This window comes from Rhinopithecus roxellana, chromosome 10 (assembly GCF_007565055.1).
Source record: "Rhinopithecus roxellana isolate Shanxi Qingling chromosome 10, ASM756505v1, whole genome shotgun sequence".
NCBI classification, from domain to species: Eukaryota; Metazoa; Chordata; class Mammalia; order Primates; family Cercopithecidae; genus Rhinopithecus; species Rhinopithecus roxellana.
In genome coordinates this window covers 102,513,792-102,539,907 of record NC_044558.1, presented here as the reverse complement: position 1 = coordinate 102,539,907, position 26,116 = coordinate 102,513,792, and the positions used below count along the sequence as shown (strand labels likewise).

The following is a 26,116-nucleotide window of genomic DNA, read 5'->3' as shown; positions in this document are numbered from 1 at the left end:
TGCAGGAGAAAGAAGCCACTAATAAGAAAGGGACAGATTCATGTGTTTAAACGCATCCAGGCAGACAGACACAGAAATAAACAGCTCTGTGTGCGTGCGTTACTAGAGACATGCTTCCTGGCCGCCTCCACTGTGAGAGACCGGAAGCTATGACACTCCCAGGAACAGTGAGCACAGCCAGCGCCCCATCTCGGGTTTTTACATCATTCTTCTCGGAGAACTGGCTGACTCCAGGTTGGAGCAGGGAAAATACAAGATGAGGCTGGTGGACTTTACAGTACCAAGAAGTAAGAAAGTGCTCCAGAAACAAAGACAAGAAGAGGGCACGTCCCAAGAACACGCCACAAACCAGCAGGCCCCAGTGGCCCAAGGGGAACATGTGGAGCAGGAAGCCACTCTGGTCCTAAGAACAATAACCCCAGGATGTCCACTCGGATCCGCAAATCCACACTGATGTCAATGAGCAGACAAATAAGTGAGAACAAATGGGAAAGAAGGATAACAACGTTTCCCTACAGGATCCCAACTAATACAGTAGAAGGAATGGGGGAAACAGGGAAAAACCACCACAGGAAACCCCAGCTATAACTGCTTCAGGTGCAGCCCACCAGCAAACACAGCCCACCAGCAACGCTAACACAGTGGACAGAAGCTTACGGAGCAGCTGGGGACGCACGGTCTCAAAGCACCTGCTCCACAATATTTATTTGCTGCTGTGATGGCTCTAATACATGTCCAGAAACTCTGATAGCCCTTCTCCAGGGACGCTTATTCCTCCCCACTGGGTGTGTATTTATGACTGAAGAGCCGCATAGGAGGGGGCACAGGAGCGCCACAGTAAGGCCTGCAGAAGCCCCTCAGGCAGGAGACTAAGCCGTCCCCACAATACACCCACACTACCACACCACCACAAACCAACACGATGCACCTGAGAACGTGGGGAGGGTGTCACCCCTGTGGAGTTGCTCCAAAAACCCAAATCACCTCAGTCTAGTCACAAGAAACAACAGACAACCCCTGATCAAGGGACAGCCAACCATTGCCTGGCCGGCACCACCAAAGGTTGAGGTCGTGACACAAGGACCAGGACAGGACAACTCATCTCCACGTGGGTCCTTGCCGGGATCCTGGGAGAGAGGAGGGGCTGTGGTGGGAAAACGGGGAATCCAGGTGAGGTCTGCGGTGCAGTTACAGGGGCACAGACATAGGTTTCTTAGTTTTGACAAGCGCACCATGGTTTATGCGAGGTCAGCGTTAGGGGAAGCAGGTTGACGGGGATACAGAAATTCTCTGTACTATTTTTGTAATTTCCTGTAAGTTTAAAATTATTTCAAAATAAAAAGTTAAAAGCAAAAAAGTCTGGGTGCTATGCTGAAAGAGAAAGGAGTGGAATCACTTGATACCTTCTGACCATGGTCTTCAGGCTATAGAAAAGCAATGTGGGCAGTGCTGGGAGGGTGCTGGGTGCCAGGAAGGCACGCACACTGTGAGGTGCTGCAGAGCCAGTGACGCCAGGGCACCGACACCAGGCCAGCCAGCGCTTCAGGACCGGAGGCCCCAGACTAACCTTGACCATGATGTTCAACATGGCGCCTGGGTAGGAGATGGTCACCTTGGGCTTCTTCGCATTGGTCGTCTTGAAGACAAAATTTTCTGGGAAGCTATTAGGCAGGACGCACCATATTCCATCTGTGTCCAGCTCTAAGGGCCTCCTTCAGAGAAAGAGAGGAGCGAGGTCATAAGTTCCCCTTTCCTTCCCGCCCAGTGTGTGGCCTCCAGCCTTCCCTCCTTCCTTCCTGCTCACGCTTGCTCCCAGGACCTGCTCCCAGCCCCACGGCTCCCCTTCTGCGCTCACCCAATTTGCTCGATCAGCTCCCGCGCCTGGGTGATGATGTTGGCCCCTGTGAAGCAGACGATGCCAGCCATCTCCATGGAGTACCAGCGAGCCCTGAGAGGACACCACAAACTGGTGGGTGGGGCTGGCATGGCTCCTCCAGGGGGTATCAGAGGCAGTAAGGAGCAGGGAGGAGGACAAGGAGAGACGTGACAGGGACAAGGGAGGCAGCCAAATGTGCATGTACTAGGACAGAACTAAGGTAGAATCTGGCTGTGTCCAAGGACACTTCTCTGTCCTCACCTTGGTGCCCAGCATGGCTCAGGAAGGATCTGGAAGGGTGCAATATGTGCCACTGCATCCGTTCAGGACTCCAGCCTCAGCAGGACTCTTAATACCACCCAGGACCATTCACACCTTCTCTACTCTCTTCACACCTCCTCCCAAGCCCCATTCTCACCTCCAGCTTCTCAGAGAAAGCCCAGGCCTACCTACCAGGCCTGACCCTCCTCCAGCCTGGGTCCCAGCCCTGATGTCAGCTGCCCCACCCTCCCCTCTCCCGGCACCAGCCCCATGCCCCTTGTCAGTTGCTTCTCTGCCCCACCCTGACACACAAACGTGATGTGAAGCAACTGCCCTAGACTGCCAGTCCCTGAGTGAGGATCCACGCTGTGAGACATAAACACGCTGGAAAATGGCAAGTCGTGTCTTCAGCCCACGATGCAGAGACACATACACCCCACAGCACGCATCACTCATGGATGCCCAGACCCTCAAAGTCAGTGTGGCCCCCATTCTCCTCAACCTCCCAGCCCCACCCCAGCCCAAAGCCTGCTCCCTCCAATATTCCTTGAATCAGATGAACAGCCCTCCATGCGTGGCAACCTACACCTGAAGCCGCCCTAAACGTGGACTCCTCCATTCCTCCCATAAGCCTCTCCTGGGCCTCTCCTGGGCCTGGGCCCCACCTACCCCTTGCGCATGACGTAGCCGTAGAAGGAGTTCAGGATGCACTTGTGGGCCAGCTGCAGTGAGTCGTACAGCACCTCCATGTTCTTGCAGCGCTTCACCTCGGCCGCGTCGCCCACCTCCAAGGCCGCCGAGAGCTTCTTTTTCCACACCTGAGAAGCACATGAACATGCAGCACCTCACAGATTCTTCCGTCTCACATTCTACAACGTCAATGGCCCAGGTTTTTAGTATTTTGAACATTTTCAAATCTATAGAAAACCTAAAATACCAGTACAAAGAAGACTGTACATTCTTCTCCTAGACTGGCCAATTGTCAATATTTTGTCACACTTCCTTTATTCTGTCTCTCTCTGTGTTGACAGAATCATTTGAACATTGTAGATTCTATGGCCTGAGATCTCTAAACTCTTCAGCACACTTTCTAGGGAACAAAAGCTACTCGGGAGGTCCCTGGTAAAACCAATCAACACAGAAACGCAGCTAAGACCGCAGATGTCTCATCCAATTCCCCATCCAACATGAGAAAAGGTTTTTAAAGGCTTGGTATTTAAAGAACAAAAACAAATTCATTAAGATAATTACTGAGTGCCTAGTATGTGCCAGGAACTCCACTGCACTCTGAAGCACGAGGCAGTCACTACACTTTCGGTGCTTATTTGACGAGGGAGACAGATGAACAAGTAATTTAGCAATTGCTTCATTAAAATAAAGTGAGACAGTACGGCAGTTCCTTAAAAGGTAAGTGTAGAATTACCATATGACCCAACAACTATACTGCTGGGTGCATATCCAAAAAAACCGAAAGCAGAGACCTGAAGACATACTTGTACCCCGTGTTCAAACCAGGATTACTCGCAATAGCCAAAAGGTGGAAGCAAGCCAAGTGAACATCCATGTAGGAAGGATAAACAAAATGTGACAAATCCACACAACGAAATGTTGTTCAGCCATTTACAAAAATGCAGTATGGATACATGCTGTATGTTGATAAATCTTGAAAACATCATGCTAAGGCTGGGTGCGGTGGCTCATGCCTGTAATCCCAGCCCTGTGGGAGGCTGGAGTGGATAGATGACCTGAGTTCAGGACCTTGAGACCAGGTTGGGTAACATGGTGAAACCCCGTCTCTACCAAAACTACAAAAATCAGGCATGGTCCCAACTACTGGAGAGGCTGAGGTGGGAGGATCACTTGAGCCTGGGAGGTGGAGGCTGCAGTGAGCCAAGGTCACACCACTGTACCCCAACCTGGGTGACAGAGTGAGATCCCGTCTCCAAAAAAGAAAGCATCATGCTAAGTGAAAAAGTCAGTCACAAATATACAAATACTGCACGGTTCACTTACATGACATCCCTAGAGTCGTGGAATTCAGAGACAGAAAGTGGAATGGGGGTCGCTAGGGGCCAGGGGAGGAGGTGGGGAGCTACGGTTTAAAGGAGACAAGAGTTTCCATTTGAGAAGGCGAAGAGTTCTGGAGGTAGATAGTGGTGATAGTTGCACAACAGTATATGTTTCATGCCCCTAAACTGAGCACTTAAAAACACTAAATATCATATTATGTCTGCCTTATCATTATAAAAAAGAACGTATGACAATGAGTTCAGCAGGGCAGTGCAGGATGCCAGGAGGCTGCACAGCAGGGGCCGTGCTGAGTCTACAGTGAAGGTCTCTCAGAAAAAAAATTGCTCAATCTGATTAGATGTAAAATAATGACCCATTGATATCAAAACAGAGGTGTTGCTATGCATTTTCCATGTTCCTACTGGATGAAATACGTCAGTTAAACACGAAGGTCTGGATGGTGAATACCACAGACGAGAAGACCTTAGAGTTTCTCGGAACTCCTCACCTCCCATGACAGCGGGAAAGAGACAAGCAATAGGTGAAGGCAGCTGGGTTTGTAAAACTTGATGTACTCAAACGGCCAGCCAGCTGTAGCTTGCTGACCCCTGCTCTAAATAATCACTTCAGAAATCATCCTTTAGGGTTCCTCTGAGGCCTTGGACCAGGATGGATGATGGTCTACGTCCTTCGTGGCCATCAACTCTTCCAAGTCAAAAACAACTGCATGTTATCATCCGAGCGCAGGTGTCTGCTTGGAGGATCCCAGGCAAGGAGCCAAGAGTGCCCATTTCATGAGCCAACCGAAACTGCCCTTACAGAGGCCAAAGCTTGCAGCACCTCAGAACTCACCTTGTGGAGCCCTTTGAACTCATAGCGCCTGTCCCGGAAGGCACGCACGGTATCCACGTAGAAGGAGTTTTCCCGCTGGCAGATGGTGGTGAGGCGCTCTTCCACCTTGGTGATGTGGATCTTCTTGTAGGCTTTCCGGCAGTAATCTAAGCATGATGGAGAGGGGCGGAGCAGGTGGGTGAGATCTCCCAGAGCAGAGGGAGCCAGGGCACAGGGGTGCTGAAGAACATGGCTTCTACGTCACCACAAAGGAGCAACAGCTCAGATATACTGCTAGTTTCTCATATTGAAAAAGGAGGCCGGGGCCGGGCGCGGTGGCTCAAGCCTGTAATCCCAGCACTTTGGGAGGCCGAGACGGGCGGATCATGAGGTCAGGAGATCGAGACCATCCTGGCTAATACGATGAAACCCCGTCTCTACTAAAAAATACAAAAAACTAGCCGGGCGACGAGGCGGGCGCCTGTAGTCCCAGCTACTCGGGAGGCTGAGACAGGAGAATGGCGTGAACCCGGGAGGCGGAGCTTGCAGTGAGCTGAGAGCCGGCCACTGCACTCCAGCCTGGGCGGCAGAGCAAGACTCCGTCTCAAAAAAAAAAATAAAAAAAATAAAAAAATAAAAAAAATAAAAAATAAAGGAGGCCGGGCACGGTGGCTCACACCTGTAATCTCAGCACTTTAAGAGGCCGAGGCAGGCGGATCACTTGATCCCAGGAGTTTGAGACCAGCCTGGGCAACATGGCGAGACCCCAGCTCTACAAAAAATACAAAACATTAGCCAGGCATGGTGGCGCACACCTGTAGTCCCAGCTACTTAGGAGGCTGAGATGGGAGGATTGCCGGCACCTGGGAGGTCGAGGCTGCCGTGAGCCAAGATCACATCACTGCACTCCAGCCTGGGTGACAGAGTGAGACCCTGTTTTTTTTTTTAAAAAAAAAAAAAAAAGGAAGAAAGAAATAGGACAGCCCAGGGGTAGGAACAGGCCAGATACCCCAAGACCACAGAACAGCAGTGTCTAACACCTACAGAAGGGGAAGCAAATAAAGGATCCTGCAGCGAGAGCACAGCTTAGTGACCCAGAGCACTTCCAGTGACAACACTTCTGCGACCCCAGCTGGGACGGACCAACACAGCCAAGCAAGAACAGAAAGTGGGAGCAGGAGCCACATCTTTACAGCCGCGACCATGCCAAGGCACTCACCCGCCAGCCTCCTCTTCTCGTATTTCGCCTGCTCCTCGCGGGACAGTTCGTGAAAGGCCCGAGCTGGCCCCTCTGGGAACAAGGCAGGGAACTTCTCCGACTCCAGCTGGTGCTGGATCCGATGGTATTCGCTGCGACTGGCTGGCACTGGGAAGAAGGCAATGGGAGCAAGTTCAAAAGGAGGCACAGATGCACCAGCTTCCCACCGAGTGTGTATGGTGAAAGGTGGCCGACACTCACCCACCCGTTTCCCACTGAGTGCTCATCCAGGCAGCCAACACTTACTGAACTCGCCCCTCCACTGCCAGGCCATCTTCCGCTGGCAGTTCGCTCCAGGCTTATTGAAGTCACAAGCAGCACAGGTGGCTTCGTCCACCATGGCAGAAGGCTGCGAGGGGTGAGAAAGCACTTAGGGCTGGGCAGAAAGAGCTCTGACTCTGAGGCAGGAAGTAAAGTCTCACCTGCAGGCGGTTGGTCAGGATGATGTTGGGGTACATGGCCCCCACGTCCAGGTGGTAGATGAGTGGACACTCGATGCGGCTGGGCAAGTCCTTCAGGGAGGCGAGTTTGCTCTTAATCTCATCACACACCTGCAGAGAAAGCAAAACTCAGTGGAGGCTGGTGACCAAGCCTGCCTTGTGTGCTGTAGTTCACCAACCCCTTTTAGACATTCGGGAGAGGAAAAAGCTGAAAAATATCTAAATAGAGCAAAAACTAGTCAGAAGAAAAAAGTTAACAAGGGTTGCCATCATTTCTATGAAATACATTAAATTTGGTGGTCTTATTAGAAAATTACTTGAATACCAAACTCTCCTTAGTATTAAAAAAAAAAAAAAAACAACCTTTAGGTGAGGTGCAATGGTTCACGCTTGTAATCCCAGCACTTTGAGAGACTAAGGCCAGAGGATCACTTGAGCCCAGGAGTTCAAGACCAGCCTAAGCAACACAATGGGACCCCCGTCTCTACAAAAAATAAAAAAGTAGCTGTGTGTGGCGGTGGCACCTGTAGTCCCAGCTACTCGGAAGGCTAGGGTGGAAGAATCACTTGAGCCCCTGAGGTCAAGGCTGTAGTGAGCCCAGATTGCACCACTGCACTCCAGCCTGGGCAACAGAGCCAGGTCCTGTCTCAAACAAAAAGAAAAAGAAAAATCCTTAAAACCCCCCAAAGTAGTAAAACTAGAAAACACACCTAAAATTTTAAGAAAAAAGTGATTACAAAGAATAATATATATCCCATAGAACAGGAAATACCACACCACCACCTATTGTTTCTACTTGAATTATAGGTAAAAGAATCAGCTGGGGAAGAGCCTCCACTGCACTTTCCCCTACCCAGTAATAGCGTGTTCTGAAAAGCTGTCCAGTCCAAGAAGGGGAGGATGCGCTGGGACAAGTGAATGACCAAGTTTCCACGTGGAACCACCACCTGGACACGCCCCACGTGGCTGTGAGCCCCTGCTGACATCCCCCCAGCCACCCTCCACCCCACAGGTGACTCCTCAGGGACACAAAGACGACCCCGGGCTTTTCTTTCTTTTTTTTTGGGGGGACGGAGTCTCGCTCTGTGGCCCAGGCTGGAGTGCAGTGGCGCGATCTCAGCTCACTGCAAGCTCCGCCTCCCGGGTTCCCGCCATTCTCCTGCCTCAGCCTCCTGAGTAGCTGGGACTACAGGCGCCGCCACCACGCCTGGCTAATTTTTTTGTATGTTTTTAGTAGAGACGGGGTTTCACCGTGTTAGCCAGGATGGTCTCCATCTCCTGACCTTGTGATCTACCTGCCTCAGCCTCCGAAAGTGCTGGGATTTCAGGCGTGAGCCACCGCGCCTGGCCACGGCTGACATTCTTTAACTCCTATTTGTTATTCAGACAAGGCTCTCTTCCTGATCGGTTCATGAGAGTTCCCTGCAGTATAATAATAGCTGTGGCCGACAAAAGCCAAACAGTGCTTCACAGTTTGCAAAGAGTGTACACATATTCTTGTTTAAATTTTGGCTTGTGAATCTATTACAAGATGTTTCTTGGGGGCAGGCACAGTGGCTCACACCTGTAATCCCAGCACTTTGGGAGGCTGAGGTGGGCAGATCAGTTACAGTCAGGAGTTTGAAACCAGCCTGGCCAACATGGTGAAACCTCATCTCTACTAAAAATACAAAAATTGGCCAGGCATGGTGGCGGGCACCTGTAATCCCAGCTACTCAGGAGGACTGAGGCAGGAGAATCGCTTGAACCCGGGAGGCAAAGGTTGCCGTGAGCTGAGATCGTGCCATTGCACTCCAGTGCGGACGACAAAGCAAGACTCCAGAAAAAAAAAAAAAAGCTTCTTGGCATCAGTGTGAAAACTGTTAAAAACTCTAAACCAGCAGCCTCACTGAACATGATGTAGTGCTGCACAGTGCCTGATATGAAGACCTCAGATAGGCCGGGTGCAGGGGCTCACACCTGTAATCCAGGCACTTTGGGAGGCCAAGGCAGCCAGATCACGAGGTCAGGAGTTCAAGATCAGACTGGACAACATGGTGAAACCCCGTCTCTAATAAAAATACAAAAATTAGCCAGGCATGGTGGCGGGTGCCTGTAATCTCAGCTACTGGGGAGCCTGAGGCAGGAGAATCGCTGGAACCTGGGCGGCAGAGGTTCCAGCGAGCCAAGATCATGCCATTGCACTCCAGCCCAGGCCAACAACAGTGAGACTCCATCTCAAAAATGAGAAGAAAAAAAAAAAAAAAAAAACCTGAGACGTGCCACGTCCTGAGGAACGAGGATCAGAAAAGAACTGGTGTCTCTCTCTCCAGTCACATAACACACTTTGTAAGTGTGCTTTCTAACCATTTTGTGAACAGATTTTACAGTCGCTAATCCAGTCATTTGTAGGAATTTACTGTCATTTTTAAGTCTCACCAATAAAAAATAAAATTTAAAACCTCCAATGGCTCCCCAATGCCTATAAAATGAAGTCCTAATGCCTTAAAACGGGACACGGGACACATCCCACCAGGACCCACCTTCCATGTCACTGCATTTCAGGAGCGGCTCACACCCCACCTCTCATGAAGCTCTCCAACCTTGGCAGACAGCATCACACGTCACAACCATGACTGCCCTGTCCCACCAGAGACCCTGTGTCATCTGTCCACAGCATCACACGCAGCAGGTGCACAATAAACGTGCTGCTGAAAGATGTGGTCTGTGAAGAAGGCACCAAACACAGACTAGCTCTTCCTGCCACCCGGACGGTTACCTCTTCAAAGTTGGTGACTTGCTCCACAGGAACCTTCTCCTCTTCCTCAATGGCGTGGCGCAAGGTCTTCTCCACCCGCTGCAGCAGAAAGTCAAAGGCGGCAGGATTCTGGCACAAACGACAGTGAGACGACAGGGGTCAGAGGGGAAACACATCCACACTAGCCTGCCTCAGGTCTGATGCTATGGCTGCAAGTGGCCAGATGTGCCCGAGAAAGCTCTGGAAGGACTCACGTGTGCACCCTGCAGTGCACTGCCCTAAAGAAACCCCAGGGGGGAGCTGGGCCAGAGAAGCTGGTGAGGGGCCATGGGACAAGATTGGGAAAAGGGGCTTTATTTCAGCCCCTGCAGCTTCTGGGTCCTACCACAGCACAAGAGTGGGAAGAAACTGAATCCCAGGGAAGAAGCACACCATCCTAAACCGGCAAGGGATATCGCTGCGGAAGACCCCAGACTCGAGGGCCTCCACGTGGCCCCCGACGTAGGTCTCAGAGTCCAGCACGTGTCCGTCGTCTGTCAGCTTATTGAACTCCTGCTCCTGCTTGTTGGGGAAGATGATGTTGGCGTGGAAGGCCTGCACCATCAGCAAGGCCTCACACAGCGTGCCAGAGCCCTTCCGCAGCACCTGCAAGAGAAACCAAGGCTTCCAGCCAAAAGTGACACCAAAGGCCTTGACTTGCAGGCAAAGTCCAGGAACCTAAACTGAACTTCAGTGTGAAAGGAGAGAAAAACCTCATGGTAATGGCTGCAAATTCTCCTGTGGTTCCTTCCTCACATTGGAGCCAGAGAATTCCCAAAGGACATCCCTAACATCACACACCAGAATTCTACTGCCGTCTTTGGTGCCAGTACTCATGGGATGTCCACCTCAATTCAGCTTCAGTGCATTTGGAATGGGGCAAGAGCTGAGGAGGCCAGGGTCCTGAGAGGACAGAAGATACTCACCTCATCGGGCTCCATGGGAATGATGGTGCACAGAGCGAAGATAAATGGGTGGACGTACTTCATGTACAGGTAGTAAGTGGCGACAGCATCTGACACGGAATACGTGGCCAGTGTCTGAGGAGAGAACGCCAGAGAAGCAGGGCCATCAAAGTCAAGAGCCCGGGGTCGGCCGGGCGCGGTGGCTCAAGCCTGTAATCCCAGCACTTTGGGAGGCCGAAACGGGCGGATCACGAGGTCAGGAGATCGAGACCATCCTGGCTAACCCGGTGAAACCCCGTCTCTACTAAAAATACAAAAAACTAGCCGGGCAACGTGGCAGGCGCCTGTAGTCCCAGCTACTCGGGAGGCTGAGGCAGGAGAATGGCGTAAACCCAGGAGGCGGAGCTTGCAGTGAGCTGAGATCTGGCCACTGCACTCCAGCCTGGGCGACAGAGCAAGACTCCATCTCAAAAAAAAAAAAAAAAGAGCCCAGGGTCAAGTGTGAAGCATAGAAAGCAAAGCCTGGCCCGACCAGCCTGCCGCACACGCAGTAAGGAGACGGGCACAGGACAAAACATGTCTGTCCCGAAGACACAGCCTGCTGGGTGGAGCGGGCTGGCATACACGTGTGCACACAGCAGCAGAGGGAGGCAGGATGTGGCTTACGTGCCTGGGGCTGCTCCGTGGCCATCCGACACATGTCTTCTGGGTCCAGCTCCACAGGATCATAGCCTAGCTTGGCCTTGGCGGCCGCCTTGAGATTATGGCTGCCCACGGGAAGGTAACTGTCCCTCTTCACCCACCTGGAAGTAGAATGAAAACAGAAGCCAGGACGATTCTAACATGCAGCCCGGGAACCCCTGAGAATCGGCAAAACTGGGCACCACATAGACAGATGCAAGGTCCTAACAGGCACCCAGGAGCCTCACACCAAAGCCCCAAACGGTGTAGGCCCCTCATGAAAACCCTTCATTCGGATCTAGTTAATCTCACAGACCTATCCACAACACAAGGAAGCACCAGGACCGGTCCTTCTGGCCCTTGCCTTCCTCCCACCCTCGGCTGAGCCTGTGGCCTCTCTGGCAGGCGCCCCGCCTCCTTGGGCCTTTCCCCCAGACCTCAGGTCTGTACTGCTGGGGCCTAGTTCTATCAACCACACTGAGCTTCTCTCCTCACACTGTCCCTTCAGCACGGAAACACTCAAGCCCACCCTCCTTTAATAGAAAGCAAGATGGGATGCCAAGTAGAATAAAAATTAAATAAAAATTAAGAAAAGAAGGCCCCCACACTCTACCCGAAACCTATCGCCACCTCCTCCCTACAGATGCCTTCCTGAGGCAGCCGTCCAGGGGCCATGTCCGGTCTCCGCCCCCCACAGCCTCCACCCTGTGGCCCTCTTCTCTCACTTTACCTCTTGCCTTCAGTTCAACCACTACCCTAGCTTTCACCAAGACCCACTCACATCCCAGTGAGTCCCAATCCACAGCGCGAGCCCAAACCAAGCCTCATGGTGGTCTTCAGGGCCCCCATATGGGTGGGGCTTCCAGGCTGGCATATCGGTAGCGGGGTCACCTCCTACCTCAAGTCCCTTCTTTACCCATTCCCTGTCGCCATGGATGGCACAAAATCCCCAGGTGTCACCCCCTCCCTGAGAACCAGCACCCCTGGGTCTCCCCCTGCCCCTGCCCCACATGACCGACCCTGCAGCCTCACGCCCCTCACTCCCTGCCTTGGATCAGGACTGTCACATGCTAAACCAGCCCCACCCAGCCTCCTGGCCTCCCTCTCCAAGCCAAGTGCTGAACGTCAGAGCTAAACAGAAACGTATTCAGGCTTCAAGCGCTCCAGTGGCACTGTGCAGAGTACAGAGGTCATGGAAGCCCTCCTTTCCCTTCCTTCCCTCCTTTCCCTTTCTTCCCTAACTTCCCTTCCCTTCCTCCCCTTCCTTCCCTTCCAGCCTCCTTCTCTCTGCAGCTTTGAGCTGCCTCCCACCCCAGCTCATGTGGAATCTGCGCTCGTCCTGTGAGGCTCATCCTGTGAGGCAGCCCCAGTCTGGCCTGGGCAGTGCAGCTCCGTGAGGTCCTAGCTCTGGGGCCTGTGCATTGAGTGTGTCTTGCCGGTGGCTTCCCCACCCCAGAGGCTGATGCTCAATGTGCCTGGTCACTGACGAATTGTCAGCCAACACTCAAAGACAGCACACCCCGGGCCCCGGCAGGGTGGCAGCTGCCATCCTCTTGGGTGACCTGAAACAGCCTCTCAGAGGCCACCCTCCTCCCATGAGATGTGGTGACAGCACAGTCTGCAAGAGGCCTTCAGATCTCGCTCACAGACAGCAGTGACGAGCCGTGCTGCTCTGCGGCCCCTACCTGAGGCAGTCCATGTGGATGCACTGGGGCGCCTTGTACTCCCCCTGGCTGTCCTTCTGGAAGCCTATCTCCTGTTGCATGCTCAGACCATGGACTGCTGCCCGGGCCTCCACAAATGGCCTGGGTTCGAAAGAGGACAGACAAGCAAGTGGGAAGATCAGGCTCTAATTCCCCTTTCTCCATTCCTCCCTCAGATCCAGGGAGGAACTGAGACACGGGAGGTGCGGAGTGAACCCAGAAGCCACCTCCTCAGTCAACATGGGAAGCGCCCCCGCACCATGCAATGCCCTCCCTCTCAAACGCTGCCCAGTTACTCACAGAGAAGACACAGACTCACCAGTCAAAAAAGTCTCCGTTGTAGGTGACCATGATGGTGGGTTTGGTCTCCTGGACGTGTTCAAACCACCTTTGGATCAGATGAGCCTAAACCCAAGTCACAGCAGTCAGAGGTCTGCTCTTTCTCTTCTTCAAGCTATCTCCAAATTCCTCCCCCAAAGTTCAGAAGCAGCAGCCTCATGCTGGCCCTTATTCCTGCCCCCAGCCCATTTCTGGCAGAAAAGAGGGTCATACCCTAAGAACGAGGCTGATGGAGCTGCAATTCTGATCTGACGGAATGCCTGAGGCCTTGGAAAGATCCGGATGCCCCTTCTTCCCACAATACCAGGCAGTTTCACAAGTGATACCTCCTTACCTCATCGGGTTCATTGAAAACACAAAACGGCCCTTCATATTCTGGCTTGGGGGTGAACTCAAAATCTTCAATATCTTCTGAAACAATCTCCCTGTTGGTGATGAGGTAGCCCTAGCGAAGTTCATTAGAAATTAGCACAAGTCAGAGGCTACAAAGCCAAGACCTGGCGCCCCCACCCTGCCCACACACTCTGCCTACAGATTCTCACTAAAAGAAGTCCACAGCAACGTGAAAGTGCCCTAAGCTTCCTGAGAAGAGACCCTCCATGTCTGGATTCCCACTGGAAAGGGGAGGGTACAGTTGGAAGTCGGAACGGCTTAGCTGCTCCCATTCCTGGACTAACTCATTATTCACTCAACAAATCCTAACTGTGGGGCAGACGCTGCTCTAGTATGGGGACCAGACAAGGTCTCCATCCCAGGAGCTTTCTTCCCAGAAGCCGCCTGCTCACCTGGCCGTCGATCATGTAGGAAATCATCATAATCTGGTCTGTCTCAGCATCAGGAAACTTGAGGGGCAGTTTGGTCGTCTCAATGTCAAATGCCAAAACCACAGGGTCCTGTGGGGACAAAATAAGAATAAAGCCAAGCTCTAAACTCCCCATCAGGCCTCCCTGAACACCCGCCCCCGGCCTGCTCTACCTCCCTCTGGTTGTTAAGAGTGAAAAGGCTCCAGAGCTGGGAGAGGGACCCTAAGACTGACCAACCTACGTCAAGAGCATCACGGCTCCCCATGGCGTGGAAACTCACACGCCTGAGAGAGCAGCTGATCACAGGACAAGCCTAAAGTCACAGAACTTTAGTAGAAAAACTCTTTAGAAGACATCACCTCATTCTGATGGTGATGACAACCCTGAAAGGTAAATGTGGCACAGAGATGATATCTTTGTTTCGGAAAAGAGAAAACTGAATACAAAGACTTTCCCAACACCACAAAGTCATGTTCGAACCAAGGCCTTCTAGTTACAAATCCATTTTTCACCACGTCTCTTCACTACCAACTACCCAATGGAAGTCCTAGCTTTCCCTCAAATGTCCACATCCTGCCTAGCTCAAATACTGATGTCATGCAGTGATATGTAACAAAAAAGGAAATGATACTGTCAGAAACTGATGAAAAATTCTAACTCCATATTTCCTTTAATAAAGTATTTGGGGGGAAAGCAGGAAACATATCTTTGAGTCAAATTTACTCTTCAGCACTGAAGAATATTCTCTCCAGAAAACCAGAAATTTTACGATGAAGGTAATACAAGCAACAAAACTTACAGGTCGTTCAACAAGGTCATCTCGGCGGGTGATTTCCACTGGAAAAGCATTTCCACGGTATCTGACGTTGTACCAATGAGCCTGCAAAACACACAGTGTGTTAACTGGAGTTCTACATCCAGGAAAGTCTACTCCTGTGTGGATTCACCCATAATGATCATCTCCTGGCTGTTAGGAAATTCATGAGAGTAGCAACCCAACCCTGCCCTACTCACCACATGGATCTTCAGGTCAATGGAGAGGCGGATGTGGTAGGGAACATCGTACTCGCGCATGTCCACAATGTTGTCCAACTGATCGGCTATCTTCTTAGAGGTTTCCTCTTCATCAGTAACGACACCACTCCTCTGCAGAACACTAGGAATTAACAAGAGAGCAACTAACTCAGCTGCCAGGGTCTGGAGGAGGTAGGACCAGAGTTCCAAATCAGTAGCAAGAGATGAGACCAGAGTTCTAACTGAGGAAACACAAAAGGTAAATTGAGGTGGTTTCAATGACCAGGGCAGTCCTTCCTTTAAGAATGGCTTGGATTGGGCCAGGCATGGCAGCTCATGCCTATAATCCCAGCACTTTGGGAGGCCAAGGGGGGCGGATCACCCGAGGTCAGGACTTCGAGACCAGCGTGGCCAACACGGTGAAACCCCGTCTCTACTAAAAATACAAAAATTAGCCAGGCGTGGTGGTGCACGCCTGTAATCCCAGATACTTGGAAGGCTGAGATAGGAGAATCACTTGAACCTGGGAGGCGAAGGCTGCAGTGAGCCAAGATTGCGCCATTGCACTCCAGCCTGGGCAACAGAACGAGACTCCGTCTCAAAAAAATAAAGAATTGCTTGGATGATAACCCTACAGACAGGAAAAAAATTCAGTGTAAGATGTATGCATTTTATATGATGTGAGTTACACCCCAACTAAAAAAAAAAAAAAGAGGGCCAAGCATGTTGGCTTATGCCTCTAATCCCAGCACTCTGGGAGGCAGCAGGAGCGCTTAGGCCCAGGAGTTCAAGACAGGCCTGGGAAACATAGGGAGACTCATCTCTACAAAAAAACAATAATAATAATAATTAGCCAGGCATGGGGTACACACCTGTGATCCCAGTTACTCAGGAAGCTGAGGTGAAAGGATTGCTTGAGCCCAGGAGTTCGAGGTCATGGTGAGCTATGACTGCACCACTGCACTCCAGCCTGGGCAACAGAGCAAGACCCTGTCTGAAAATAAATAAGTAAATAGAAGAAAAAAGGAAGAAAAATTAAGCGCTGCCAGTCAGGAGAGCACCCAGGCATGATCCCACCATGGTCCTGATACTCAGGAGGCTGCCTCATGCAGGCTGAAGAGCAGGCCTGGGCTTCACACAGCCTATGCAAGGGTCTCTACCGTGTCTAAAGATGTGGCCCACCCTTGCGGTCACTATTGACCCATAAGCTCAAATAATGAATGGGCTATTCGGGGGAAAAAGACGAGTCTCAGATACAGCTCAAACCTGAGGACTCAGTCTCTGATTACACCTTCCAATATTTCAAAAAGTAACTTATGGCATTGCCAGGGAAGGCGGATGCAGGGTAGGGACTGTAGAAATGCTCAGCATCCCAAACTGATCTTGTTTTGTCAGAGGATAAGGTAGGTTCTTCCGAAGTCATCCAAACTTCATTACTCAAGATTTTCTCTTCCTAATCTGTTACTTTGCATCCTATCATAGTTGAGGCTCAAACATTTGATGAACAGTGTTTGGCATTCTAGACTTCAGTTTCCATGGACGATACCCAAGGTTCTCTGGAGAAGATGTGCTGTGTAAATCTCAGCACTTAATGAAATTCACAGATGGATTGTGTTAGGGCAGCAGGATGAGGGATCTTTTCCCTCTAAGGTGACTTCACTATTACAACCACTCAACTTTAGAGCCATAAACTCACCCCTCCATAGAAAAAGAGAGCTAACACATAAAATGTAACCTGGGAAGCCACTCTTTTATTTAACACGGAATATACAAAAATCTCTACCTAATTGCTCAAGTTTTCCGTATCAAATAGAGCCAGCCATTAAGGTAACTTTATTGCTACGTGTTCCTGGCTCCTATCCATCTTGTCGTTCTGAACCAGCTGATGCTTTGCTCACAAGAGCAGAGTTTACCTGGAAAGCAGAGCTGTGTACGCGTCGCTGGCATGATCCTGCTCCCTGTTCTTCTTCACAGCAGGGAAGATCTCCTTCCTCACTTTGACAAGATCCTCCACGGTGTGGAAGGACAGCTTGATGTAATTTCGCTTCAAACCCACCAAGTGATTTGGCTGTAATGCGAAGAGATCACGCTCATTGGTTGAAGAGAAACAGGACTTTATGGGTGAGAGGGTCAACACTCAAAGGTAAATACGTAAGTCAAAGAGTTGGCGACTTCAAGGCACCTTGTCCAACTCTGCATGTGGCACCAACTAACACCAGTAGAGGTCTCTGAAAGAATTTTATAGAGGGTCACCACACCGCCCCATCACCCAATAGATGACCTGAATTTCTACCTCTTCCAATCTCACCTGCTATGGACAATGTAGATCCCGACCTCATTTACCCCTGCAAAGTCTGGGTGATACTCACCAAGTCCAGATCCTCTTTGGGGACAGTCTCCACTTTTGCAATTTTGCCCTGAAACTTCTTGGAAAGAAAAGATGAAACTTCTCGCTCACAACCCTAATCAGGATCAGAATGAAAAGGCTTTCCGTTGGTAAAATACATTTCCTTCCTTGCCTATTTCCCAGTTGCAAAGCCCACCACAGAATGACACACCGGTCGTCTGACCTGAATCTATAAAACATACTTACCTTTCTGGTTGCAATGTAGAAATACGGTTTATAGGGCAAGGCCACCTGTAAGAGTCACCAACCCATCCAGGGGCGACGAAGAAAGAAAAAAGGGAGAGAAAAGTGAAAACAGACTGCTTGCTCCTACATCCCATGAACAGCCTAGGGCCAGGGCAGCCTTGACCTTGGTAGCTCTTAAAGCATAACAGGAAGTCAGAATGTGCACTTATCACAGGGGCAAGAACCTGAAAGACAATACTGCTCACCATTCAGTCTTCCTGAACTGGCTTCTCTCAGGACATCTTACATGATGACTGATGGGGCCTCCAGGGGCCCGAGTTCTGGTGGGCTATGGGCTGCTCTCCCACGCCCTCCCTGACAGTCACAGAGCTAGATGAACACCCCTCATTTTAGATCCGATCCGGCTGCTCACTGCAAGTGGGTTTTAGCTTCTCGGGGTCAGGGGCTTACCTTAAATCTGCTTCCGTCATCTTGAATAAAGTAGTAATCCACTGCACTGACTAAGCGCTTATCTTCATCTAAAATCTCGGTCTACAAGAGAATCAGTCAACATAGGCACAAGATCATCCTCTACACAGTTAAAGAAACTTTCCTCCTACCTTTTGGGAAACAGTCCCTCTCATCTAGGTCTTTACTCCACCCCTACGTTTACACTACCAGCCTTATTTACAAGAACCACATCGTAACAGACTCCAAACGGGGATTTCTCTCCATTTCTCCCTCACAATCCTTGAAAGCTTTATTCTGATGGCTAAAAGGGATGCCCATCACCTCTGGCTTCTCACAGTGGCCTCTGTGTGGCCCTTAATGACGTTAAAGAGGAAAGGAGAGCTGGGAACCTTTCCATCTCCCACCTGATCCACTCAAAGTTCCCCCACGTGTCCCTCACTCTTTAGACAAAGACTATGCTATGACAACAAGGGGTGCAGCCATACTTCTGGGTGGGAGAAGGACCAAGTGCTTACAGGATGCATGTTAATGAGCCAGCCTGTCTTCTCACCAGGCTCCTTCAGCCGCTCAAAACCAAACCGCAAATCCATCTTATCCGTCCACTGACTCCGTTCCAGGCGCTTGAATGCCGAGACTGAGGAAGTGGCGCCATCATCTCTGAGTGAAAGAAGGGAACCCAGTGCTTACAGTTTGTAATGCCACCTATTTCTGCAACCCTCATCCCACCTAGTGTGTTTCAGATATGACAGGGTAGATATATTCCTGAAAAACCCCGAGCTTGGCAAAAAGGCTCATTAAAATAAAAGGACTCGGCCGGGCACGGTGGCTCAAGCCTGTAATCCCAGCACTTTGGGAGGCCGAGACGGGCGGATCACGAGGTCAGGAGATTGAGACCATCCTGGCTAACCCGGTGAAACCCCGTCTCTACTAAAAAATACAAAAAATTAGCCGGGCGTGGTGGCAGACGCCTATGGTCCCAGCTACTCGGGAGGCTGAGGCAGGAGAATGGCGAGAACCTGGGAGGCAGAGCTTGCAGTGAGCTGAGATCCGGCCACTGCACTCCAGCCTGGGTGACAGAGCGAGACTCCGTCTCAAAAAAAAAATAAATAAATAAAAGGACTCGTTGGAAAAACACAATTAGGGCAGGCCCTTCAAGACCTGTTCAACTTTATAACCAGAATCTAACAAAAACAGTCAATCATGGCTAGACACTGCTGCCTCTTGGAGCACTAAAAATGCATAAAACTGGCCAGGCCCAGTGGCTCACGCCTGTAATCGCAGTACTTTGGGAAGCCAAGGCAGGTGGATCACTTGAGGTCAGGAGTTCGAAACCAGCCTGGCCAACATGGCAAAACCCCGCCTCTACTAAAAATACAAAAATTAGCCAGGTGTGGCAGCGTGCACCTGTAATCACAGTTACTTGGGAGGCTGAGGTAGAATTGTTTGAACCCAGGAGGTGGAGGTTGCAGTGAGCTAAGATTGCACCACTGCACTCTAGCCTGGGCAACAGAGTGAGACTGTGTCTCAGTTGAAAAAAAAAACAAAAAACATAAAACCCAGCATTGTACTCCTGGTCATTTTATCCCAGAGAAATGAAACCTCATGTTCATAGCATGTTTATTCATAACAGTCAAAAACTGAAAACAACCCAGATGATCCTCAGCAGGCGAAGAGTGAACCTAGAAAACACACACCATGGAATACTACTCAGCAATGAAGAGGAATAAACATTTCCCTTTTTTTTTTTGAGAAGGAGTCTCACTCTGTAACCGAGGCTAGAGTGCAGTGCCACGATCTCAGCTCACTGCAACCTCCGCCTCCCAGGTTCAAGCGATTCTCCTGCCTCGGCCTTCCGAGTAGCTGGGACTACAGGCAGGCGCCACCATGCCTGGGTAAATCGTTGTATTTTTAGTAGAGATGGGTTTCACCATGTTGGCCAGGCTAGTTTTGAACTCCTGACCTCAAGTGATCTGCCCACCTCAGCCTCCCAAAGTGCTGGTATTACAGGCATGAGCCGCCACACTTGGCCAAATAAACTTATTGATACGTACAACTTGTATGGACCTCAAGGGAATTATGCTGAGTGAAAAAAGCCAACCTCCCAAAATTATACACTTTTTTTTTTTTCCTTGAGACAGAGTCTCACTCTATCGCCTACGCTGGAGTGCGGTGGTGCAATCTCAGCACACTGCAACCTCTGCCTCCTGGGTACAACTGATTCTCGTGCCTCAGCCTCCCAAGTAGCTGGAACTACAGGCGCACCATCACACCCAGTTAATTTTTGTATTTTTAGTAGAGACAGGGTTTCACCATGTTAGCCAGGCTGGTCTGAGTTCAAGTGATCCGCCCACCTTGGCCTCCGAAATTGCTGGGATTACAGGCGTGAGCCACTGCGCCTGGCCCCAAAGTTATACACTTAATGATTCCATTTATAAACTATTTTTGGAATAGTATTTTTGAAACAAAATTACAGAGATAGAGAACAGATTACTGGTTGCCAGGGATGAGGGGAAGGGAGGAACGGAGGTGGTTATGGCTATAAAGGGGTAGTATGAGAGATCCTTCCAACAGACTGTTCTGTATACTGATTTTGGTGGTAGTCGCACAAATCCACACATAATAAAACTGCATAGAACTAAATACATATACAAGCAAAAGAGTGCATGTAACACTGACATGATTTGAATAAAAACGATGGACTGTCAGGCCAGGCGCAGTGGCTCACGCCTGTAATCCCAGCACTTTGGGAGGCCAAGGCGGGTGGATCACCTGATGTCAGGAGCTCGAGACCAGCCTGGCCAGCATGGCAAAACTCCGTCTCTACTAAAAATACAAAAAATTAAATCCCAGCACTTTGGGAGGCCGAGGCAGGCGGATCACGAGGTCAGGAGATCAAGACCATCCTGGCTAATATGGTGAAACCCCGTCTCTACTAAAAATACAAAAAATTAGCTGGGTGTGGTGGTGGGCACCTGTAGTCCTAGCTACTTAAGTGGCTGAGGCAAGAGAATGGTGTGAATCTGGGAGGCAGAGTGGAGCCACTGCACTCCAGCCTGGGCAGCAGAGCGAGACTCCAGCTAAAAAACAAAACAAAACAAAAAATTAGCTGGGCATGGTGGGGTGGGCCTATAATCCCAGATACTCAGGAGGCTGAGGCAGGAGAATCACTTGAACCCTGGAGGTGGAGGTTGCACTGAGCCAAGATTGCACCACTGCACTCCAGCCTGGGCGACAAGAGTGAAACTCTGTCTCAAAAAAATAAATAAAATAAAATAAGATAAAATAAAGTAGATGGGTTGTCTCAACGTCAATTTCCTAGCTGTGACAATTGTACTCTAGTTACACAAGATGTTACGGTGAAGGGATAAGGGAATCTTTGTATCATTTCTGACAACTGCATGAGAATCAATCTACAATTACCTCAAAAAAAGGTTGAGGACTGGGCACAGTGGCTCACAACTGTAATCCCAGCACTTTGGGAGGCCAAGGAGGGCGGGTCACTTGAGGCCAGGAGTTCGAGACCAGCCTGGCCAACATAGTGAAACCCCGTCTCTACTAAAAATGCAAAAATTAGCTGGGCATGGTGGCACGCACCTGTCGCCCCAGCTACTTGGGAGGCTGAGACAGGAGGATGGCTAGAATCTGGGAGGCAGAGGTTGTAGGAAGCCAAGATCGTGCCACTGTACTCCAGCCTGGGCAAGACACTGTCTCAAAAAAAAAAAAAGTTTGTTTTATTTTCTTAAATGCTCCAAAACTAGAGAGTGGAGATGCTAGCTTATGATCACTAAGATGATGAAGATCCAAGTGGACCTCTGAGTACAGGAGAAAAGAATAACTTGCCACAAGCTGTGAACTGTGCTAGGCCAAGGATGTGCCTCTCTGTAGAGGGAGCCCAAGTATAGGAACTCATGAAATTTTGAAAAACAGAGCCAACAGGACACATATCTGTGCAACACTCCAGCTAAGAGCTTTTTCCTTTCCTATGAAAGAATGTAATTCTAATTCTACTCCTCTGTTCTGATTCCCCTTGCCTAGGAAAACTACCACATTTTACTAACATAATTTTCCTGTTTACCTGTTGCATGTGAACTAATCAGGGTTACAGAAACATCTGCTGCAACAAAATATATCTTAAAAATTTAACATATCCTGGCCAGGCGTGGTGGCTCATGCCTGTAATCCCTGCACTTTGGGAGGCCGAGGCGGGTGGATCACGAGGTCAGGAGATCGAGACCATCCTGGCTAACGCGGTGAAACCCCGTCTCTACTAAAAATACAAAAAATTAGCCGGGCGCGGTGGCGGGTGCCTGTAGTCCCAGCTACTCGGGAGGCTGAGGCAGGAGAATGACGTGAACCCAGGAGGCGGAGCTTGCAGTGAGCCGAGATTGCGCCACTGTACTCCAGCCTGGGTGACAGAGTGAGACTCGGCCTAAAAAAAAAAAAAAAAAAATTTAACATATCCTTCCGGAGTGCATAGTCCAGATATTAGCACAACCAAATGTGGATAAAAATGGGTCATATTGTTCTGTATGAGAGGAACAATCTTCACTGACTGGGAAACTCAACTTTTCATGTGCCTTTTTGTCTTAACGTAAATAAATAAGTGGGGGTGGTAAATACATATTCACTGTTGCAGAAGCAACAGATTCCCACGACTGCTTTCTGGCCTTGGCCATGCAGGCATATACAGTTATGCTAGGTCTCATGTTTTGCTAGACTGCTCTCCTAGGCAGTGTTACCCTTAAGGCTGTCCATGTGGTCTTCCAAACAGGGCAAAACGTGTTATTCCAATGATCCAGGTATCAAAGGTGTTCTTTCCCCAACTAATCACAGACACTCGGTCCTTTCCTTCTACCACCTCTCATCCAGTTCATTGCTATTATATGTTTCCTAGAATATCAGTTCTTGATTAAACTACATGACCATTCCGTTTCTGACATCATTAGATTTCTCCATAAGGTGAGAGTGTTTCTAAAATATCAGTGTCATTGTGCAAAATACCATGGACCCTGTAGATCCACTTCTAAAAACTTATGCCAAGAAAACTGATGTGCAGAAAGTAATTATTTTACATATAGAAATTCATTACAGGTGTTTTTATAAGAGAGGAAGAAAGAAAACCATCTAAAATAAGACCAGTTAAAAAATTTTTTTTAGGATTTAAACCAAGCCTGTGTAGAATTCATGTCTTTAATTACATCATATCCCCAGTTGTTAATTTATAAACAGAAATGGACAGAGAACTATTTCTTAAGAAAAACCCTTCCTGTCAACTTTCTTTTAGAACAAGATAAAAAAAAGAAAGGAAGACACTTCCTTTGTGTGAAGGTATTCCTTGGATCACCTCCATCTGAAGAGCAGAATGACCATATTCCAAGACTGGGATCCTTACTTCTCATGAAAGATTATAACCACTTGTTGTAGGCAGGCAGGATGACACCCCCCACAAAAGACCCCCATCCTAATCCCCCAAATCTATGAATGTTATTTTACAAGACAAAAGGGACTTTGTAGATGTGACTACATTAAGGGCCTTGAGATTCTGGTTAGCTGGGTGGGCAAGAATCCTTGTAGAGTGAGGCAGGACAGCCAGAGTCAGGAAGGAGAAAGGGATGGGAGAGAGAGGGTAGTGGGGAGGGCAGATGCAACCTTTGGTTCTGAAGATGGAGAAGCAGCAAGGAAACAGATTCTCCCCCTGGAACCATCACAAGAAATATAACCAACCAGACACTTTCATATTATGACTTCTAACTTCTAAAACTGTAAGAGAATAAATTTATATAAGTCACTAAGTGATCGTGCGTTACTGCAGCAGCAGGAAACTGATACGCCACCATACTGTATAGTAACGGTTTAATCTTTTAAATATTTGGATGCATCTGTAATCAAAAAAACAGAAAAACTATATTCCAAATCTTGCTAGAGAACAGCCTCAGTTCTGAGGCTCAAATCTTTACCAAAATCAAGGTGAATGAAGTGCTATTTATGAGGCATCACCACTTAACGGGGACACACGGCCCTCTATGCCACTGTCCTCCAAATATCCTTGCCTCAAGTAAGCTGGATTAAGTGGACTAGAAAACTGCTCACTGGGACCATATTTCCTCCGAAAACTGTTTTCTCTGAGCTGTGTATCTCACTTTTAATCCAGTGACAGTAACAAATCTGAAAAATGGGGATAACAGTCACACAGAGAGCTACCATTGACTGGTTACTATATCACATTGTCCTAGTACTCCACATATGCTCTCATTCAGTTTTCACGACAGCCCCTAAGAGGGAGGCCACCAGTGTCCCCATTTCACAGAAGAAATGCAGGCACATAGCACCCACTGCCTCCTGGGGCACACTCACGTCCCAGGACTGTTTCAAGGATGAGATGAGGTAACCCACATACGGCATGTAAGGTAAAAGCCATCACTTGTACTTATCCCAGCCGCAGCCTTCCCCCTGCCTGGAGGCTGTCACTGAGCTTGGGGCAGGGCAGTGGAGTGGAGAAGGGGAGGGCAGTCCTGGTCCTGAACCAGGGCAGTCAGTGAACGTCTCTAAGCAACAAGTTCCAGCACACAAGGTAGATACTAAGGGTACCTACCCTCTCCAGGGCTTGCCTGAGGACCAAATGGGACTATGGATACACAGCGATTAGCACAATAGCAGTTAGGGATCCTTACTACTTGGTTTCTCCTCTGGGAAGAATTTTGTTCAGCTAAGTGTCTATAAAAAGCTTCGTGTTCTTGGCCGGGCGCGGTGGCTCAAGCCTGTAATCCCAGCACTTTGGGAGGCCGAGACGGGCGGATCACGAGGTCAGGAGATCGAGACCATCCTGGCTAACCCGGTAAAACCCCGTCTCTACTAAAAAAATATAAAAAACTAGCCGGGCGAGGTGGCGGGCGCCTGTGGTCCCAGCTACTCGGGAGGCTGAGGCAGGAGAATGGCGTGAACCCGGGAGGCGGAGTTTGCAGTGAGCTGAGATCCGGCCACTGCACTCCAGCCTGGGCAACAGAGGAGACTCCGTCTCAAAAAAAAAAAAAAAAAAAAGCTGCGCGTTCTCACGTTTTCTTTTTCTTTCTTTCTTTTTTTTGAGACAGAGTTTCGTTCTTTGTTGCCCAGGTTGGAGAAAAAAGGCGCGATCTCGGCTCACCGCAACCTCTGCCTACTGGGTTCAACTGATTCTCCTGTCTCAGCCTCCCGAGTAGCTGTGATTACAGGCATGCGCCACCACACCCGGCTAATTTTGTATTTTTTTAGTGGAGCCGGGGTTTCTCCATGTTGGCCAGGCTGGTGTCGAACTCCTGACCTCAGGTGATCCGCCTGCCTCGGCCTCCCAAAGTGCTGGGATTACAGGGGTGAGCCACCGCGCCGGGCCTCACACATTTTCTGCTTATGGCAGAAAGTCAGGTCTCTGGTTTACCGTCAGTCATGTTTACCGTTTGCTGTGGCCACCAAGTAGCCGCGTCTTACCCTTGTTCTATTTTTTTTGAGACAGTGTCTGGCTCCGTCGCCCAGGATGGAGTGCGGTGGCGCGATTCTGGCTCACAGCAGCCTCGACCAGCCGGGCTCAGGTGAACCTCCGGCCTCGGACTCCAGAGTATTAATAGCTGGGACCTCAGGCGAGCACCACCAGCCTGGCTAATTTTTCTTGTTTTTACAAGAGAACGGCCGGGCGCGGAGGCTCACGCCTGTTATCCCAGCACTTTGGGAGGCCGAGGCGGGCGGATGACCTGAGGTCAGGAGTTTGAGACCAGCCTGGCCAACATGGTGAAACCCCGTCTCTACCAAAAATACAAAAACTAGCCGGGCGCGGTGGCGGGCGCCTGCAGTCCCAGCTACTCGGGAGGCTGAGTGAGGCAGCGGGATCGCCTGAACCCGGGAAGCGGAGGTTGCAGTGAGCCGAGATCGCGCCCCTGCACTCCAGCCTGGACGACAGAGCGGGACTCCCTGTCCAAAAAAATAAAATAAATAGAGGAGAAGGGGTCTCGCTCTGTGGCCCAGGCTGATCTGGAACAGGATCCTGGGCTCCAGTGATCTGCCCGCCTCGGTCTCTCCCAGCGCTAGGGCCCCAGGCATGGTTCCTGGCCCGGCCCCTCCCCGCACCCTCCCCAGCCGCGCGTCCACCCCGCAGGGCCAGGCCCGGGTCCCGCCGCTCTCATCGCCCCCGCCGCGCCGCAGGTCGCAA

At 50.1% G+C, this 26,116-nt stretch overlaps 1 protein-coding gene across 3 annotated transcripts in view; it reads right to left on the bottom strand.

Annotated features, from left to right (window-relative positions):
* Positions 1–26,116, bottom strand: part of POLE (DNA polymerase epsilon, catalytic subunit) — a 66,857-nt gene that overhangs the window by 40,200 nt on the left and 541 nt on the right. For all 3 annotated transcript variants that reach the window (XR_004059748.1, XM_030939808.1, XM_030939809.1), the window contains exons 2-23: positions 18,456–18,597; positions 17,941–18,021; positions 17,491–17,535; positions 17,267–17,359; positions 16,811–16,965; positions 14,898–15,039; positions 14,683–14,763; positions 13,866–13,973; positions 13,415–13,525; positions 13,061–13,146; positions 12,724–12,843; positions 11,028–11,160; positions 10,379–10,492; positions 9,846–10,058; positions 9,435–9,542; positions 6,659–6,787; positions 6,483–6,585; positions 6,198–6,344; positions 5,000–5,145; positions 2,807–2,955; positions 1,856–1,948; positions 1,568–1,712 (exon numbers count right to left, since the gene is read on the bottom strand). Coding sequence is in view for 2 of the 3 variants with exons in the window: in XM_030939808.1 (XP_030795668.1) it covers positions 1,568–1,712; positions 1,856–1,948; positions 2,807–2,955; positions 5,000–5,145; positions 6,198–6,344; positions 6,483–6,585; positions 6,659–6,787; positions 9,435–9,542; positions 9,846–10,058; positions 10,379–10,492; positions 11,028–11,160; positions 12,724–12,843; positions 13,061–13,146; positions 13,415–13,525; positions 13,866–13,973; positions 14,683–14,763; positions 14,898–15,039; positions 16,811–16,965; positions 17,267–17,359; positions 17,491–17,535; positions 17,941–18,021; positions 18,456–18,597 (2,644 nt within the window). In the remaining variant the exon portion in view is untranslated. The remainder of the gene's footprint in view (positions 1–1,567; positions 1,713–1,855; positions 1,949–2,806; positions 2,956–4,999; positions 5,146–6,197; positions 6,345–6,482; positions 6,586–6,658; positions 6,788–9,434; positions 9,543–9,845; positions 10,059–10,378; positions 10,493–11,027; positions 11,161–12,723; positions 12,844–13,060; positions 13,147–13,414; positions 13,526–13,865; positions 13,974–14,682; positions 14,764–14,897; positions 15,040–16,810; positions 16,966–17,266; positions 17,360–17,490; positions 17,536–17,940; positions 18,022–18,455; positions 18,598–26,116) is intronic.